The 19,427-nt window shown below is 47.8% G+C and overlaps 1 protein-coding gene across 2 annotated transcripts; it reads right to left on the reverse strand.

Annotated features, from left to right (window-relative positions):
- Positions 1-4,599: 4,599 nt before the first annotated feature.
- On the reverse strand, positions 4,600-19,427 carry ICE2 (interactor of little elongation complex ELL subunit 2). 2 transcript variants are annotated; one of them, XM_087941939.1, is made up of 15 exons: positions 19,338-19,427; positions 18,287-18,397; positions 16,147-16,390; positions 15,854-15,973; positions 15,531-15,665; positions 14,981-15,106; positions 13,852-14,011; positions 13,034-13,203; positions 11,960-12,839; positions 11,185-11,348; positions 9,914-10,043; positions 9,529-9,613; positions 8,229-8,279; positions 7,375-7,633; positions 4,600-5,946 (listed from the first exon to the last, which is right to left on the reverse strand). In XM_087941939.1, exons 1-15 carry the CDS (start codon positions 19,373-19,375, stop codon positions 5,752-5,754), a joined length of 2,868 nt encoding a protein of 955 aa, XP_087798065.1. In that variant the 5' UTR covers positions 19,376-19,427; the 3' UTR covers positions 4,600-5,751. The 2 variants fall into 2 exon arrangements, with proteins under 2 accessions (XP_087798065.1, XP_087798064.1); XM_087941938.1 differs by having other exon boundaries at positions 4,600-5,942; positions 7,362-7,633.

Here is a 19,427-nt window from a genome sequence, read left to right on the forward strand (position 1 = left end):
CCAGAGCCCTGAAAATAAGCCATGATTGATAACGTTGCTGTGGCAATGTGCTAGGAGAGTAGAAATCACTGGGGTGCAAAAGGATTTTAGGGCATCATTTCAGACATCCAAACATCCAGGGAAAGGTGTTCAGTCTCAGTTCTGATTTCTGAGAGGGAGGGGACACACTTCAATTTGCAAGCTATTTGCACAAAGAAACGATTGTGAAGCCGTGCAAAGTGTGAGAGGTGTTCCCTAAATGTGGGGAAAAAATATTCTAGGCTGCTGAATCACCTGACAGAAGTGAACAACTGTAATGCAGCATCACGTTTGAATGCTGAACATGAAAAAAAAAAACTTCACTGAATGCCCATTTTATTACACAACACCGAAGGAATGTTGCTGTGTATCTGGACATCTGTTGTGGTTACACAATTACTCCACTTTTGCTCTTAAAACGAAGCCTGTGGGGAGGAAGTCACCAGAAAGAAGTCTTCCATTCCTCCTGGTTAGCGCTGGGCTAGACATCCCAGGTTAGTGTTGACAAACCAGGTTGGCTTAATACTTTTCTAACTAAGCCCATGATCTGCTGTTACTCCTGCTCTGTTGTTATGACAATGTTTGGCTGTTGGTTTGACTGAGGGCTTGTTGGTGTTGGAAAAGCACTAGAAAGGCAAATGTATCTTTGTTAAGAAGTTTGAAAGAAAACTTTAGGCGCAAAATGTCACTGCACTAAAAGCAGGTAACTCAATGCTACCACAAATGTATTCTGCATTTCAGGCACTGAGTTTTGTATGTAAAATTACCTAGGCCAATATTATTCCCACAAAGAGGATGTTATTAGAAACGTTTCCAGAAAGAATTTGAAGTCTTTATTAAACATATTGGGGATTTCAGTAGGGCCAGAGATATGTATTCAGAGTCCTTGCCGTTGATGGGTAATGTTGAGTTAAACCTTGCTTAAGGCAAGGGGGCAGTGGAGGTCTCAGCCAATTTATGGAATATCTCAGAATTAGATTTACAAGCTTTTGCCAGTCATTAACCCCTGCTGAACCGTCTGCATTGAGACGTTGCCTTGGGTGCAAACGACGCTTTCCAAAATGCCTGGTGCAAAGAGGTGAATGAAGTGGGTGTCAACAATGAATAAGAAACCGGCGTGGCTAGAATTTTACCCAAAGTCTGGCCATACTCATTTCCTGACTCACTTAAAAAGGAAACTCTGTGGAAAAATATAACAAGGGGTGGGAGTGGAAGGCGGAGAAACAACCCCTGGTATTTTCTGGTAGAAAAAAAAAATAAGACTCCGGATTTTTAATCTTTTGACTGTCAGACACAATTACTCGGCACAATCAAATCATGAATGGCAAAACGTAAGAAAACTGCAAAATATCCATCCACCCAGCAAACAGATCAATAAAATCCTTGTTTGTAAAGGAAGGGGCCTCCCACCCATCCTCCACTCAACCCGGGCCAGGACTGTTTGGAAGAATTCAGGAGCGCCTCTGATGATTGATTGATTGATGTCACTCACCTCACCTAAGTGACTCTGGGCAGCTGAAGGTCCCTCTGGGAGGCCAGGAGGGCTGGGAAGAATTTCAGGCCAGGGAGGCTGTTTGGGGAGGCAAAAAGGGGCTTTGGAGGCCCCTCCTCCTTCTGCAGACTTGCCAGTTCCAGGTTTCCTATCCCGCTCGCCAGAGAAACGGGAGCTGGAGAGGAGCACCAGCCGCTCTGGGCGAAGTGTGACTCACTTAACAACGGAGCAACGGAAATTCAGGTCCTTCTGGGGTTAGAAGTGGAGGATTACCTCCATTCTTCTCCTCCAGGGCCTGGCTACGAAGAGACATGATCTGTGCCTCCAGTTCCACTTCATGACTTTATTTCCCACCTCTGCACCGCCCTAAACTGCAATAAAACAGAAAGGAAACTGGGGTTTTTTTTTGAGGGGGGGGGGGTTGCTCTTTTTCGTTAGGATTGGAAATCTCCTTCTTAGCTCCCAGAGAAGGCCGACCCCAGGCAGCCTGCCGAGGAAGGGAATCAGCGGTTGGGTTGTCCAACGTCATCCCGTCCCAAGCTAAGACCTTGCAAGCCCCAGCACGCTCGCTGGAAAGAGGCCGCCGTGCCCATCACCCAGCGGAAAGGGGAGAAAATCCAAGGTTCCCAGGGAGCGGGGATGCGTGTGCAGGCATGAGCCCGTCTGCTGGCACCAGGGCCGGAGTGAGCCAGCTGGTTTCGGAAGAACATCAGAGAAAAACGCACTCGCAACGTTGATCCACCAGAGTCCCTGCTGGGCTCCTCGCAGTCCTGACGGATGAATTCGGCCGGCTGCACAGCCCGTCCTTCGGCCACCCAGGAGACCAGCAGAAAGGAGGCCGGAGACGACACCGCGCGCGTGTGTGTGTGTGTGTGTGTGTGTGTGTGTGAGTTGCTCTCCCTCATGGGCAATTGTGCTTTAAAGAGCAAGCTGCTTCTCCTACATTTACTCCAGTAACCTTGTTGGCTGAGCAGGATGGAAAAAAAAAAAAACCACAGCCGCTTCTACGCGGCATGGATGCAGCCAAGGCCCAGCAGAAGGCGATGGGCAGCCAGCCTCGGGGGTGGAAAAGGGGGCTCCCCCAAGGACCCCAAAGCTAAGGGTCACCTGCCTCTAAACCGATGCAAAACTCTCATCTCCCTCACTTGCTGTGATTCCGACAGGCAGGAACTGGTGAAGGAGCAGCAGCGTCTCTGAAGCAGAGGAGCAGGAAAAGGGGTTTGATTCGCTTTGCTCCAAGAATTGAGGGACAATTAATTACTGTGTGTGTGTGAATGGATCAGGGGGGTCCTTCCTGGGACCAGCCTCCCTACCCCAGCTCCACCGAAGCAGCCAGCTGGGCGAAACCCTTGAGGGACAGGAGGATAATCCACCCTTGGCCGTTGGGATGTCCTGTTTGCGTCCGAGACAACAGCCGTAGTCTAGAGACTTCTACAAGCAGCATCGATGGACGGATCACAAATGAACCTCCCTGGGAAGATCTGCTGCAGGCCACTTGGGGAGGCAGAAGCCCAAGGTCTCCCGCGGTGGAAGGGAGCCCGGCAAACGCCCACAGGAGCACCTCGCTGCCTGCATCATCGGCTCGGCGGCAAGGCGGGGCGAGCTGAAAATGCGGTGACGTCACATCGGCTGCGCTGCACATCGGAACGGTGCAGGGCCGCATTCGCCCACTGCCAGTGCAAGACCACCAAAGGGGGAGGAAGTAAGAGGAGGGGGCTGCTTGGCGAGGCATAAGCCCAATGGGCCAGGCAGGTTTGCAGGCAGTCCTTGACTTACGGCCATCGCTAAGTGAGCTGTGCCCGATTTTACTGCTTTTGCTGTGGCCGCTAAGCAAATTCCCCCCCCCCAGAGCTTACCCCATTTTTGTGGAAGCCCCCCCACCCCAAAAAAAAGATGTTACCAAGGGCGATTAGACGCGCCCAAACTTTGACCACGTGACTGTGGGGACCCAAAGGCTGGTCACGGGTGGCTTTTCTCATGCCGTCGTAACTTTGAGTGGCCACTAAACAAATGGTTGTAAATTGAGCACCACCTATGCTTTCATCTTATTGCACGCGCAGTCGGGGGAAGATCCCGAACGAGCGAGCCAGGGCTGGCGGCTGCCTGGGGAACATCTCCGGTCCTTGCAAATCGCGCGTTATTTTCCCTGCAGCAGAAAACCCCATAACGGCAGCTGTTTGTGGGTTTCCTGTGGGGAGTTGAAAGGGAAGGCTGAGTTTCTGAACTTTTGCTTTGGGTTGGGATAGACGTCGAAGGCCAACCGCCCGCTCAGATTTCAGAGCTTCAAACTGAAAGCAAATGGATTTCCAGACCAGAATTCGGGATTTAATCTTACGGTGGGTGTACAGATCCCACAAGTGAGAGCGGCTTAAGCCGCTCCTCCTCCTCCAGGTCCATTCTGTACAGGGTCACCATAAGAGCTTGACAAGACTAACTGAAGTAAATAAGCGAGAGGAAAATGGCAAACCAGAAGTTAAATTCTTTTAAACCCGCCGTGTCCAACCTTGGCACAATTCTAAGACCTGTGGACTTCAACTCCCAGAATTCCCCAGCCAGCTGGGAGTTGAAATCCGCAGGACTTAAAAGTGGCTAAGGTTGGGCTCCCCTGTTTCACATGCTCACAACTTCTAAATGCAGAATTTGCCTCTTTTTAACGTGGTGTAGAAAGGGGCCAAGTTAAACCACTCATTCAGCTACCCAGAAAACCCAACCAGCCAGACGAAAAAGCAGGGATGAGCAACCACCGAATTCCCCAAGAAGCAAAGAAGTTACGGCCGCATTGAAGAGGGACTGTAGGGACTCTGGACCGTAACTGCAGAGGTGGAGTTCAGAGGCCTTTTACTACAGATCTCTCTTCTGTTGTTGTCAAGCCTATTTTTTTAAAATTCCTCTCCAGAGACAGCCAAAGCTCCGGGAACCCCACCCGATGATTGTGTGTGACTCATCTTGGAAATATTTTCCTTGTGGGAGGTCAGATTGGATGTTGAAAGAAAAAAACGGTGTTAAGCAACACTGCAACCCCAAAGCCTCTCTACCTTCTCATTAAAACCAGCCAACCCCAGCCGATTGCAGAAACAAAGAGGAAATGCTGTTTGTTGTGGCAACCAGTTTTAATATCTTAGGGCTGTCCGGGGAGTCAGAGAGCGTTACGTGGCGAGGCAGAAACCAAACTCAAACCACATTCTTTCTTGGATAAAGCACGGCATTTATCAGCAGCAAAAAATCTTGCCTAAACAAAATAAATAAAGATGAGTGCAGAAACAACCATAACAACAACAGCAGCAGCAAAAAAAATCTGAACACTTTGTGGGCCTGGAACGGGGCCGGAGGGTTGATGTCTCGGACGCCGGGTGTAACTTTGCAAAAACACGGCGGTGCTTTGGCAGCAAACTTTTCCTGTGCCGTGACATCAAGGCTGCCCTTCCCCGCCCCACTTCATCTCGGTCTCGCCTGGGGCACGACGCAACTGCGGCCACGCAACCACAGACTCCAACATTAATTAGTCTGGAGTGCAAAATAGTGCCAAATGACAAGGTGCGTACGAGCTGGGCAAAAAGCCCAAACAAAACTCAAATCTCTGTTCTATGAAAAAAAAGAAATTAGAAACCAGCAACTCGGGAATTTAAACTCTTATTTGGAAAAGACAGAGACACCCACGCTCAAAGGCAGCCCGGTACTCACTTCGACCCTCTGGAAAAGGAAATGAGTCAATAAATTGAAGTTAAAGTCTGCCTTTAGCTTCAGTGGCTACGGTTGGGCCCCCCTGTTGGGCCCTTTGGCTGAGGGCCCAGCGATGAGCCTTGGGAGGCCGTTAGCAAATCAGGGACTTCTAAAAACAACATGTCAACTTAAAAAAGCCGTTTGTGTTCGTGGCCAAGACTGTTTTCCTGACATTCCTGCAACTGGCAGAAAAGGGCAGTTTGAAAAAGGGAAACCGAAAGCCAGGTCTGTTCTCGGCCACTTCCGCTCCAGCTGCCCCAAAGGAGCCGAGCTCTTTAAGGCAACGGCCCGGGGCTTGGATTTCACCCAGCGACACGTTACTGGGAACCAACGGCGACATGCAAGCGGTTCTGATCGTGCAGACTTGGCTGCCTTCCTTTCTCGCCGCAGGAGAATCTCCTTCGATGCTCCTCTTGAGTGCCGGAGAGACGTGGGAAAGGTTTCACGGCCTGAGGGAGTGGCCCAGCCGCTTCTCCCTTCGCTGGCGAGGCAGCTCTTTCGCGGTTCAGCCAGGCTGCGGTTCAGTCGGGCGGCCTCAAGCTGGGGCGCTTCTTTTTCCAGAATTTCCGCTTTGGGCCTTGACTTGCCGGCCTGGAGCCCTTATCCTGGGCAGCCCCAGGCTTCTTTCTTGGAGGCTCAGCCTGCAAGGAACCGTCCCTGGATCCCGCGGAGACCGGCCCTCGGCGGCTGGGCGTGCCCGGGAAAGCTTTGCCTTCCTCCTCATCTAGAAGCCCGAAAGGGGGCGGGGGGAGAGAGAAAGAGGAAACGGCTTCAAAATGAGTCAAAGTTTCTGCCGGAACCGGTTATAAAACCTAAGTCACCCTGAAACCCAGGGAAAAACTCTTTCCTTGTTGCTGCTCTGCTCCCAAAGGAAAACAGTCAAACTAATTTCTGTGCCCAGGGACGGCACAACAACCCCGCACTTCAGGAACAAGCGGCCCCCTCGAGCGAGCTCACGCTTCCCTTGGCTTCCTTCGTGAATTGTCCTTTGCAAAGTGACCACGGCATCGATTTTGATCCTCATGAACAGCCTCCTTCAGAGCTGTTCCCTTTTCAGGCTTCTGGTCTATTTTGTCCAAGAAAATAGGGCCACTGTAAGTGTTTGTTGTTGTGAGGGAGCGACCGCGAGGCAGTGAGGGTTTCGGTATCACTGGAGCGGTATTATCCGCTTCCCCTCCCCTGGACCCGGGGAACAACCCGGGTTGGACTAGAAGACCTCCAAGGCCCCTTCCAATTCTCTTATTCTATTCTATTTCTATTTCTATTTCTATTCTATTCTACTCTACTCTACTCTATTCTATTTTCTATTCTATTCGATATTCTCTTCTCTTCTATTCCTATTCTATTTTCTGTTCTATTCTTCATTCCATTATCTATTCTATTCCTATTCCTATTTCTATTCTAAATTATTTTCTATTTCTATCCTATCCTATCAGTGGTGGGATTCAAACTTTTTTACTACCAGTTCTGTGGGCGTGGCAGGGAAAGGATACTGTAAAATCTCCAGCCAGAGGTGGGATTGGCCGGTTCTCTGAACTACTCAAAATTTCCGCTACTGATTCTCCACCTCGGTATCGTACCCTCTAGGACAGGGGTCTCCAGTCTTGGCAACTCTAGGACTTGTGGACTTCAACTCCCAGAATACCTCAGCCAGCCATAGGAATTCTGGGAGTTGAAGTCCCCAAGCCTTGAAGTTTCCAAGGTTGGAGTCGCCTGCTGCTCTAAGATTTCTCCCTCATCTCCATTCTCGGAACTCCTGACAAACGTATTCAAATGTCTTCCGGAATTACTTTGAAAGGTGATGAAGAGGCCCATCTCTGGCAAGGTTTTATAATTTAAAAAAAGGGGGAGCCCTGCCCTCACGTGGGGTGGCCAAACCCTAAATCAGAGGTCTCCAAACTTGGCCACTTGAAGACTTGTGGACTTCAACTCCCAGAATTCTCCAGCCAGCTATGCCTGTTTCTTCTCTCTCTCTCTCTTAATCTCCTCAAGTGGAGAGAGATTGCAGAGGAAGGGATCACAAGAGAGTTAAGCTATGCTGGCTGGAGGATTCTGGGAGTTGAAGTCCACAAGTCTTCAAGTGGCCAAGTTTGGGGACCCCTGCCCTAAATAGTCCCACCCACCCCCAAACAATCATTCCTCACCTTGGCGTTCCTGGCGCCCTCGTCCGGCCTCGGAGGGAAAGTGCACGGGACGCGGCCCTGAGCAAAGTGATGTGGCAGCGGGACGTCGGGGTCCAGGGGGACCCAGGGCACCGAGAGGGCAGCCGGGGCGGGGGGCAGGTCGGTGTGCGCAGCGTGCAGGTTGTACATTGCCCGAGTGGCGATGCCGTCCGAGCTCTTGTAGATGGAGGCCGAGGAGTCTCCCGCCAGGTGGGTCAAGAGGAAGGAGCCCTCCTGCAAGCTGACAACGCAACAGCCGTTACACACCTGCGGAGCAGCAGTGGGGGTTTGGACTTTTACCACCGGTTCTGTGGGCGTGGCTTGGTGGGCGTGGCAGGGGAAGGAGACGGCAAAATCCCCGCTCCCTCCCCAGTTATCCCTTTTATATAATTTTGCCCATGTCATATACCATGGTCGCATAATTTTGTAAAAGTTTTTTCATAAATTATGAAAGAAAGAGAAGGGTGGAAGGAAGGAAAGGAGGGAGGAAGAAAGAAAGAAAAAGTAAAAAAAAGAGATAAAAGTCGTTTGCTGACCTGGGCGGCTGTGCAAATCAAAATCGAAATCGAAACCAAAACCAACCAACCCCTCAGGGGGCTCCCTTTGGCCTTGTGGGACACAAACCGCCTCCTTCGCCCCCCATCACCGACATGCGGTTTTTGAACGTGTGCGGCGGTGATCCAGAAGAGATCTCTCCCTCCTCCTCCTCCTCCTCCTTTTCCCAAGCTCCAAGTAGTTTTCCCAGCACGGGAATTCTGGGCCTCTCCTCAGTTTAAATCGCTTGTTACGCACGCAACGTTCAGGAAGGGAAGGAATGGAGAAAGCCAAGTACGTACCCAGCCACTTTCTTCAAGATGTTTTGGAGAATGTATAATGAATTGGTTGGACTGTGGAGGGAAGAAGAGCATTCAGAGGCCACAAAATAACCAGGGGGAAATTAAGGCATTCTGCAAACATCCCAATTGCTGTTTGTTCAGGAGATAAAACAGGCAGGGTAGAAATCCGAGGAATGTATGGATTCTGAAGGCCAAGCGTGAGGGGTCAGGCTCCGTCAGCTGCTTCGGTTATTTTAAATCCATTCCAAGCAGCTGCAGGATGTGTGGAGAAACCACGAAGCCTGGCATCGGACAGGAGGTGCAGCACCCTCAACTGTCAGTCGCTTTTAGGAGCACCAAGTTCCTAGACCTCATGACTCAAAGGGGAGTTTGGGAAATCCCTGGACTTTGTCAGCTGTCGTTCCACAAAGCGATCAAGAAATCGAAGCCTTGGGTGGGCTTCTGTGGCTGAGCAGGATCCGAGTATCTCTATGGTAAAATAAAAGACCTTCCTCTAACTCAGGGGTGTCCAACCTTGACAACTTTAAGACTTGTGGACTTCAACTCCCAGAATTCCTCAGCCAGCAAAGCTGTGGACTTCAACTCCCAGAATTCCTCAGCCAGCAAAGCTGTGGACTTCAACTCCCAGAATTCCTCAGCCAGCTGGGAGTTGAAGTCCACAGCTTTGCTGGCTGAGGAATTCTGGGAGTTGAAGTCCGCAAGTCTTAAAGTTGCCAAGGTTGGACACCCCTGCTCTAACTGATATTGGCTACCGTGACACCAGGGAAACAGGTGGTCCTTGACTTACAGTCACTTAGTGACTGTTCTAGTTTACAGCAGTACCCCCAAAATACATATTTACAACCCAGATTTGAAATTCCGACAGCTGACACCCCTCCCACCTGGTTTATGACCAGTGTGTTCGCTTAATGACCATTGTAAAAAAGTTGAAAAATTGCGTGAAGAGATGCCCTGTTTAATAACCAGATCATACGTCCTGGCACAATTATGGTCCTAAATATTAGCAGCTCACTTGTGAATAACATTTATCTAAACGATCAATCAGCCGAAAACTAATGAAGAGTTGATTATTTGTAGACCAAAGAGAGGAGGATCATACAACTAAGGGGTAAATACTGATATATGTATATATATATATATATATATATATATATATTTTAAAGCCCACGATTTCTATTGCATTAGCTGGAAGAAAATATTTAAATGTAGAAAGAGGAACCTATGGTTAGGAACCCCCTGTAAGTCAAACCTTTCTGCTATGGGAAGTTTGTTACATTTCTCTGCCGCCCATCTGACTTACTTAAATGTGCCGAATCGCCTTTTCAAGGCCTTCCCCGTCAGGCGCTCAAGCAGGAGGAGTCGCGAAGTCAGAGCGTCGATGTGACCTAAACGAGGAAGGAGATGTGGAAATGAAGAAACGTCGAGGCAGGAGGCACTGCAGCTTAGACCAAAATGGAACTGCGACACCGCCGCAGGGAGAAGGCAGGCGTAATTCGAAGGCTGAGCTCGCCTGTCCCCCTCACCTATCAGCTTGTTGTATATATTGTGGTTTATCCAATCAGCCATGGTTAGCATGGTACATGCACCAGGCATCTCAGGTTGTTCTGCTTGGAGTCTTTAGAACAGGGCTCTCCGTTTTGCATGGAGGTAAACAAAAAGAAGGAGAAGTTTGAAAATCCACCTACCCACGGTGAACGAGGTATTGGAATGTAACAAGCTTTCCATCCACAGCCGACAGACTTCGTCTTCAGTCAAGGCTTCTACGCCGTAGAAGGCCTGGTATTCTAACTTGGGCAACACGTAAACAGGAAAGTGCTGGAAAACAAACAGAAGCTCTCCCACTTCAAAGTATTTTCAGTCTGCCTCCGCTGCAGAGGTCTCCAAACTTGGCAGCTTTTAAGACTTGTGGACCAAACTCCCAGAATTCTCCGGCCACCTATAGCCACAAGTCTTAAAAGTTGCCAAATTTGGGGATTCCTGGTCTACGGAGTGGAAAAGCCAAAGGTGAATCTCACCCTCGTGACTAGGACTTGCCTTCTCCGAGACCAGCTAGTTAGTGTTACAAGTAAGAAAAGCAACGGCCATTTAGAGAATTACCGTTTATTTGATAGGAAACTCACATTTCTGAGTCATACGGTGACGGTTCTTCCTCAGACGATTTTTGTTTTTACTTATTCTAGAGAAAGCACGTGACCTTGCTGTATCTTGTTCATTTATGAAGCTGGAATTGGACAGGACAGTGGCTCCAACTGTCCAGAAGAAACAAGGAATGCGCCTCTTACACCGGCCTTCCCCCACCCGCAAAACGCTAAGGCTTTCACTGCTGAGCAAGTGTGAAGTCAAAGATATAATTCTAGCATGTACTACACTACCACATATACTACTCACCCTAGAACAGACCACCAAGATTACAGTGGTTAAAAAAAAAGACCAAGTAGCAAAAACATTCACTCCTATTTCTTGCAAATCTAGGTGAGGCTTGGACGAATTTAACCCTGCAAAACTGCCCCCTTGGGAAATCCAGGGAGGGGAAAGAGGACGAATCAGAGATGACAACAGCCCTACAAGCAGCAAACCTTCTGCCAAGAATTCTCTCTCTCTCTCTCTCTTACTACAGGGCTTACAAACTCTCAGCGTTACATTTAATCCCCTGGAAGAAACAGTTCCTGCAAAGGATGCAAGTCTAATGACCCCACCAGGAATCCAGCATCGGAACTGGCTAAAGTTGACTGCAATCCTGAACACAGCACCCTTGTAATAGAGGCCATTCTTTTAAGGCAGGGGACCCCAAACTTGGCCACTTTAAGACCTGTGGACTTCGACTCCCAGAATTCTAGGAGTTGAAGTCCACAAGTCTTCAAGGGGCCAAGTTTGGAGACCTCTTTTTAAGGGTTTTAAGGCGTTTATGTACCCCCAAGAAGGCCACCCTGCCACTCGATAAGACGAGACAACCTACCCTCCTGAATTTCGCCTTTTTCTGATGGGGTCTCAGCTCCACTTTCTGGATAGAGGTCCGCACCAAGAGCAGCATGCCGTCCAAGCTGTACAATTTGTAGACCAGGTTGCCCTGCTGAGGGGGCTCGTAGTCGGCCGCCTCTTCGACCGCGTCCCACAGCATCCCTTTTCAGGAGAGAGGGAAGGAACATGTGGTCATGCTGGCTCTTGTGCACAAAAAATGCTTCACCCATTAAAGGAACTTTACTCATTAATAGGAAATTCCCATGGATCCGGAACAAAGAATGAACTGTGTTACACGCATACCAGAAATGTTTGCAGCAGGGTGGCGACTTTAGGATGGGAAGACTAAAACTTCCAGAATTCCTCAGGCAGCTTAGTTGGCGAATCCTGAGAACTGAAATCCACCCATCTTAAAGTTGAACTCTGGGAGTTGAAGTCAGAATAGAATAGAATGGGATGGGAATAGGAATACGACAGAATTCTTCATTGGCCAAGTGCGATTGGACACACAAGGAATGCGTCTTTGGTGCATAAGCTCTCGGTGTGCATAAAGAAAGTACATTCATCAAGAATCATAGGATACAACACTTAGTGATAGTCAGAGGTTACTAATAAGCAATCAACTCATACTAGGGAACAAATAAAGCAATATAACTGTAAAGATACAAGCACCGCAGTTACAGTTACTCGTTGGAAGAGATGGGTATTAGGAAGGTCACAAGCTTTTGAGAAACACGGTTTTGCAGCTGCCGTCTAGCCGTCGCGTAACCTACCTTTCTGAGGCCCCTGGTAGCAGGTTGCCCAGGTGAACTTGGAGGAGGGGCCTGGATTTGTGACGGTATTTGGTCCTGGCTCCACAACTGAAGAGGCCAAAGGGAGCGAAGGGGCGTCTGCCTGGTCTGGAGTCGGATTCAAACTCCTCTCGCCGGTTACCGGCGGGTGACCCCGACCATTCGGAGAAGGGGGCTTCAGGAGCTTCGTCTGCATTTTCAAAATCTGCCCCAGGGGGTCGGTTTCCTGGGACAGTCGTGGGCGAGACTCGCTGGGAGCATTCCTCTCCGGCGCCCCTGAGGGCTCCTGGGCGGGTTCTTCTGAGAGGACCTGTGCGGGCCTGGGGGCGGGAGGAGCAGACCCCCCAGGGCTGGGGTGGGAAGTGACCACACCAGACACGAGGCCGGGTTCACATTCGGCGTCAATGACCAGATCTTCTCCGTCCGTGTCTTCGGCAGCCTCTTCATTCGTATTGCCGTTTTTATCTGAGGTAGCGATCGAGACATTGCAGTCCAGACTTTCTTCTCTGGCCAAAGCGAAACTTCTGCCATCTGGGTCCGATTCTGTGGGCTCGAAAGCTTCGCCCAATGAGTTTCCCTCCCTGTCTAAATCCAGGAGTGTCTTCCCACTGCTAAGATCCGGTTCCGGTTCCTTTGCTTTCCTCTTCCTCCCTTCTCGCCCTTTCCCCCTGTCCGGGTGCTCCGAGAAGCCCGCAGACGATCCGGACGGCGCTGCAGGAGAGTCCTCAGCCGGAGAAGCCCTGAGAGGCTTTGTGGCCGAGGCAAAGCTCTCCAGTTCAGTGACGTCCGTACCAAAGTCCAAATCCGCAGAAACCGATTCCTGCAAGGACCTGCCTTGGTAGCTTTTGAACTCTGATCCCGGCTGGAAGAGAAAGAGAGAGAGAAAAAAAAAAACAGGGATGCACTCCGGAGACACACATTATATCATTTTCATCACAACACAACCCTTGAATATTGCCCATATTCTATTTCTTTTTTTTTTTTTAATGCAAGCGTCTTATCCTGTGAAATTTAGCCAAAGTTCCTTTTAGGACTTCAAACAAGAGTGAAACTCACCTGCACTTCTGACGGCTTGTCTAGGATCACAGCCCGGGCTACAATACTGGACTGTTTCGTCATGTGAAAATCAGCCAGGAATTCATGAAAAAGTTGGTTTTTTTCCCTCACCGTCATCTCCTTCTTTGGGAGAGGTGGGTTGATGTAGGCCACTTTGACAGGTTTCAGGCCTTTTGGGGGGGGGGAAATGGATTTTTATTTTTTTTCAATAGTAAAGGACAATTATTTTTTAATCTAAACATGGAAGTGCAAGAAGTAAAATTTCCCAGATAAAAAGAACTGCATTCGCTTTCCCAAACTTTTTTTTAAAAAAACCATCATTAGTTGGAAAGAGATAAACAGGCAATAAACAAGAAATAGAGGTTGTTTTAATCTCCACACGGAGTCTTTAGGTGTCATGTAACAGAATAAATAACCCCGAATAAACACTCTTCGCTCTCCGGACCCAGTTAATATTCAACATCAAAAAGAAACGGTGAAGCCATCTACTGTTTCTTTTTCCTAGTCTGTTTCCTACTTTTTTTGCTACCTCAAGATGAACAGTCATTTTGTATAAAAAGAAACCACATTTGTTTGCTTTTGTTTCCAAACGAAGACAACACTTAAGGAAAACTATTCTGCTTGGAGTTAAGGCATGATTCTGAAGTTCAGCGGGGCTCCCTATCAGGAAACTGGAGAGGAAAATGAAAATATGCATGGGCTATTGGGAGGATTGTAATGTTCTAGTGATGAGGCTGACCCTCACTTCGAAATAACTTGCCTAAGTCAGCATTATGACCAACTCTACACTGAAATGAGAAAAAAAAAACGGAGCTCACCAGCAAGAGAAACTGTTTTCACTGACACAGGAAGTTCCCATTGCTGCTTATAATCCAGACCGTGATTGTTCAACAGGGTATACAGAGATTCACCAGTCAAAACCACCTGAGGACAGTATTTGGCAGCCAGTTGTTCGGCATTGGGGTCGGTGCTAATGTCCTTTTTAAAAAAAAAGAAAAATGGAGGGGAGATAATAAATTGTAAATTAGATTGTACGAAATGACATGACTGCACTACCAAGGTTGAAGAATTAACTACTTAACTAAAATACTGAAGTATTTTTAGCCCATATGATAAAATTAGGCAAATATGGCTGCTGTATTTATATATTTGTGCGCTTAAGAATCAGCAAAATTAGGCAAACGTGACTATTATATAGCAGTGCCGTTAAGGACCAACAGTCTCTTTGTTCAGGCATGAATTGGACTTAGCGGAGTCTGCCTCCTGCCCTCATCCTGCAAATACCTCACTCTTACCTATACATGTGTGGGGGTGTTTGCGTGTGCTTAGAGATAAGGTATCTTGAATTGTAGAGGTTGCCAGCGATATCATTTCACCCTGGAACAATGCTTAGGTTTATTATTCGCTGCCCAAGTAGGTCTCCAATTGTCCCTAAACCAGATTTGCAGCAGCTGTTTTGAGTACAGAACATAATAGAACGATGAAGACGTTTTTCTTCCGAAACTAAAACAATGGCAAACTCTGATTATTGCTAAAGATAGGGACATTTCTGAGTTGGGTTGAGCTCAATTTGAAGCAAAATTTCATCTTTTCTAAAACAAACCAACAGCAAATGTTGGCTTGGCCCAAAGTTATAATTTCTTCCTTGTCTATAATAAAAAGTGGAAAAGCTGAAGCCAAATTAAATCCTCCTCCTGATCAGGAAGAGAGAGAGAGAGAGAGAGAGAGCTCAAGTTCACACCAGCTTATGGCTCATTCGCACAATGCCAAGGTGTGTTCACACAAGAACAGCTTCAGAACTCAACGCAAAGAGAATTCTGAGTAACAAGGGGAGCTATTAAGGTGGAAGAAAAACACACCAGCCACTGGGATCACCTGCATGGACTGGTTAATGTGCAAACGTGATGGAAATCGAGCAAAACAGGGCTTGCCTGAGTGCATCCTTACATTGTGAAGCTGGGCAGCACGATGCTCCGGAGTCCCACAGAGTTGTTCATGCTTGGCTTTATCTGCAGGCAAATTAATTGACGCTGGCAGCTTGGGGAAGAATCGCTTAACCAGGTGCACCATCCCCTTGGAAAAAGAGAAAATATATATATATATATATATATATATATTTAAATGTAACACCTTTGGTTAAATGACTGGCCAAGGAAGAAGCCACCTAGGCCTACTTCTTGGGCATGCCTGGAGGGTCAATTGGAGGGACAGCCCCCCAAATCTCCAAGCAGGGATGGAAATCGTTCTTCCTTAAGAAAAGCTCTGACTGGATGGTGGGGAATGGAAAGATTTCTATTCCTTGCAGACAGCTGGTCATTTGCATCGTTTTTTTAGCGAGTCGTTGAGGCCACCAGGAGGTTTATCTGTGTCCTCAGGGTCACCAGTCAGAGCCGAAGAAGCTTTCTTGGATGAGAAGCGAAAGGTCTTCAAAGAAAAACCAGAAAGTCCAGTTGCCTCTCGAAATAAAAGCACCTTTAGGATTTTCTGGGAAGCTTACCAAGGCAAGGAGACTTTTTTCAAACTTCAGGGTCAGCTCTCTACTAAATCGTCCGCCCATGAGGCTGGTAACTTCGTGCAGAGAATACTGTTCAGGATAATTCTTCACGCAGCTCCTACGAGTGCTCAGGAAATCCTCAAGAACGGGGAAAAGGACGGTATTTGCTTATATTTCTACAGCATGAAGGAGCTTCTAAGGCAGAACATTATTTCTCTTCTGTTTTTTTTTTTTTAAATTAACCAATGCATGAAAAAAAAAACCCAACAATCTACCATTAATTCTCCATTCCTGGAAAAGGCCGCAGAGCCTTCTTTTAGTATTACCTTGGTGTAGAGCAAGGCGTCGTCAGAGATGTCACTGTAATCTTTAGCACAGCTTCGAGCAGCGTTCTGGGCGAATTTCAAGAATTCTGCAACTTCTTTGCTCACAAATTCTTTCATTTGCTGAAACATACGTTACCATCCTTTTAGACGTTTGCTTTTACACTGTCTCCGTAGGTAGGGAGGTAAGAAGGAAGGAAGGAAGGAAGGAAGGAAGGAAGGAAGGAAGGAAGGAAGGAAGGAAGGAAGGAAGGAAGGAAGGAAGGAAGGAGAGAGACAAGAAAGGCAGCCCTTACCAGATACTGAGTGTAATTCCTTTGCTGGGACCAGGGTAAGAGGTTTGGGTCGGCCTTTAAATATTGAGACATAAGAAACAAGTATCTTCTTTGCTCTTTCTCAGACAGGCTGGAAACGTAAGGGTACGGGACGCGGGGCTCCTGTGGAGGGGCCACAGAAGGCTCCGTTTTCGCTGGAGTCTCTTGGCCAGCCTTCCGCTTTTCGGGGGCGCAGTGCGACGTAGCCGCTGTGTTCTCCGAGGGCCTGAAACAGACAGAGCCGCCTTCAGTCGCGGGCAAGCCGTCTCAATTCCCCTTCAAAGAGGGGCTAGTTCCACACGGTGACTACAGATAATCCTGGAGCCCCCAAATTATGTGGCTACGCGAGACATTTGTTAAGTGAATTTTGCCCCATTTTTTTGCCACGGCTGCTAAGCGAATCACTGCAGATGTTAAGTTAGTAACACGGTGGTTAAGTGGATCTGGCTTCCTCCTTGGCTTTCCGGTCAGAAGGACACAAGAAAGGATCACGTGCTGCAATGGTTGTAAGTGTGAAAAACGGTCATAAATCACTTTCAGAGCAATTGTAACTTTGGTCACTAAATGAGGTTTTATAAGTTGAGGACTCCCTGGACACAGTCCTGACACTTTTCTTTTTCATTCTGGCCAAAAGAGGTAGGGAGTCTTTGGATTCACTCCTGCAACCTCAAAGAGAGTGTTTAGAAGTTGACTTAGAAGGAAAAATTACATGGGGTGATGTTTGAGTTACAGATGTTAAACACTGGCTGGGATAATCCTGTTGACTCCGTTTTGTTTGCCTTTTGAAATCTCCCGAGTGAATTTGTATTCCTGCCCTCAGATAAGAACACAGAGTTCAGCACAAACGGCTGGCAGGAAACAGGGCCGAGGCCCTTTCAGGAGCAGGTACAAATAACATTAAAAAGGCATTTTTTCCCACCAGCTCAAACCATTTCCTATCATCCCTCAAACTCTTTTCAGCACATCTTGATATGCGATGGGGTGTTCCGCGCGTGCAAATCTTCTAAAGCCGCTGTGATCGCAAAGAATTTGCTTTGCGGTGTTTTTTTTTACATTTTTTTTTAAATATTTACAAAAAATATATATTAAAAAAACACATACAATTATACAGAAATAAAAAATGTATAATCAGAACAATAGACATATTTCTTTCTATTGCATTTGATAATAGATTGGATATTTCATAATAGACAATAATAAGTAATGATTGGCAAGTATTCCTTGTCTCTTGTATGTAGATTACATATTAGTTAATAAGTAACACGTTACTCTACTATTCCTATTGAATTACAACTGTATTATTTAATCAGTGAAAGCTTCATAATATTTATATAATAGGAGAGAAGCTTGAGACCGCTATTGTTGTACATTCAATATATACAGCTATATACAATGTATTTCTTGGGTTCATTTATTCTGTACGCTCTTTTTCTTACATTCTACCCAGCTGTACGATTTATCCTAAGCCAAAGAGTACTTGGAAGGAAGACTCAGAGTGCTTTGTGGTTCTATGCATCCTGCACACACCATGAGGAGTCTGGGAAACAAGCCCCCATCCTCACTGCGCGATGGGCTCGCTTTGTACTTAAATCTGTCGGACAAGCATGGTTAAAGCATGAGCGTATTTGGGGGGAACTAAGCGAGGTGTTAACTGCTGACCTAGCCGAAAAGGAAAAACTTGACTTGCGTCCCAGGGAAGGTCTCGGCAGCACCGTTCCTACCGCTCTTAATAACACCGCACAGCTGTCTCTCGGAATGAGGGAACGCGTCCATCCTCGTGGCACGAACTAGCAAATTTAATTAAGCCCTTCTCCCAGGGAAGTGCTGACTCTGCCAGGCTCGGCACAGAAGAAGCGACTCGAGCAGCTTAAATTAGCACCTTTCATGGAGAAGGACGGGAGCGGCCCATCAGGAGAGGTCAGCAACTTTGGGGTGGGGTGGGGGGGAATGAATGTCCAAGCCCCTGCAGAATGAAAGCCAGAGATGGCTTTCGCCACCTCTTTCCCTCTGCGTCACCAGTTGGGGTCTTATTTCAAGCCCTCCTTAATTCAAAGGAGAAAAGGTTTGGAGACAAGAGGAGGGGACAGAACACCTGGAACAGGTGTTTCAAGAATGCACTTACTGATTCCTCTTTGATAGTGACATCAGTTCGGAGAGGGTGGGAGCCAGAGAATATTTCTCATAAAGGTCTCGCGAGAAATACACATCCTGCCCGTTTTGGGGCGGGATGTCCCTAAAACGCAAGGAAAAAGAAAACAGCCACATCGATACAAATTTTAACGTCTTCATCAAAGGTTCGTCCAAAATGAAAAGGGTGGAATTTCGACTCAGAGAAATTGACAGCCAACAATCACGGACTGGTCGATTAATATTCTGATTTTTTTTAAACTGCCCCGTTCCAAAACAAGAGATGATATAAATAAATAAAATTATTTTTAGGTGCAACGAATGCCTTGGAGTAGGGAAGTATATGGGGGCTATGAATCCATCAAGACTGTTTTTCCTGTTTCAAAATGTTTTCAAGGTTTTAATTGTAAATACGTGTTTTTAAATTGCCAGCCGCCCAGAGTCATTGGCTGAGATGGGCAGCTATAGAAATCGAATCAAATCAATAAATTTGCTAGATAAACTTATACAACACACCCACATATTACTTTATGTTTTTTTAATGCACTTCCTCCTACTCCCCCCCCCCCCAAAAAGGGAAAGCGCCAACAAGCCTTTAGGACAGGATAATTAAATCATTATAATGGGATTAATTACAAGTCGCCTCGCAGTATATTATAATAGATGGTGGGGCTTTGCTGCTTCCAACCCAGCAGCGACGGGGAGGATGGGAACTGTAGTCTGACCACAAGAGAAGGCAGAGGTCTTGGGGGGGGGGGGGGTTGATGGTACCCCTCCCCCCAATGCATTTAATGGGGATGATGCAACTCTTATTTATCTTTAAAAGGTGCCCCCCCCCACTTTCTGGCACGATCCGTTTCCAGCCTCTTGCGGCTCTTAGCTGGGGAAGGGGGGGCGGTTACTCTGTACATGCCCAGAGGTTCGCTTTCCTCCCCGTCCCCTCGCATGCTCCGGGGGTCTAGGGCCCACAAAGCATGCCAGGGCGCAGCCCTGCTCCCACCCACCCACCCTCAAAGACCATCGTCCGAGCCCCGCAGCCCCCTTACCAGCTCAGTGCCATCCAAGCGGGCGCCGCCATCGCCATCTTGGCCGCGGCCGGCCGCCACTCGCCTTGCGTGGCTACCGGCCTGGCGGGA

This window comes from Pseudonaja textilis, chromosome 13 (genome assembly GCF_049901715.1).
Source record: "Pseudonaja textilis isolate UNSWEBS1 chromosome 13, rPseTex1.2, whole genome shotgun sequence".
NCBI classification, from domain to species: Eukaryota; Metazoa; Chordata; class Lepidosauria; order Squamata; family Elapidae; genus Pseudonaja; species Pseudonaja textilis.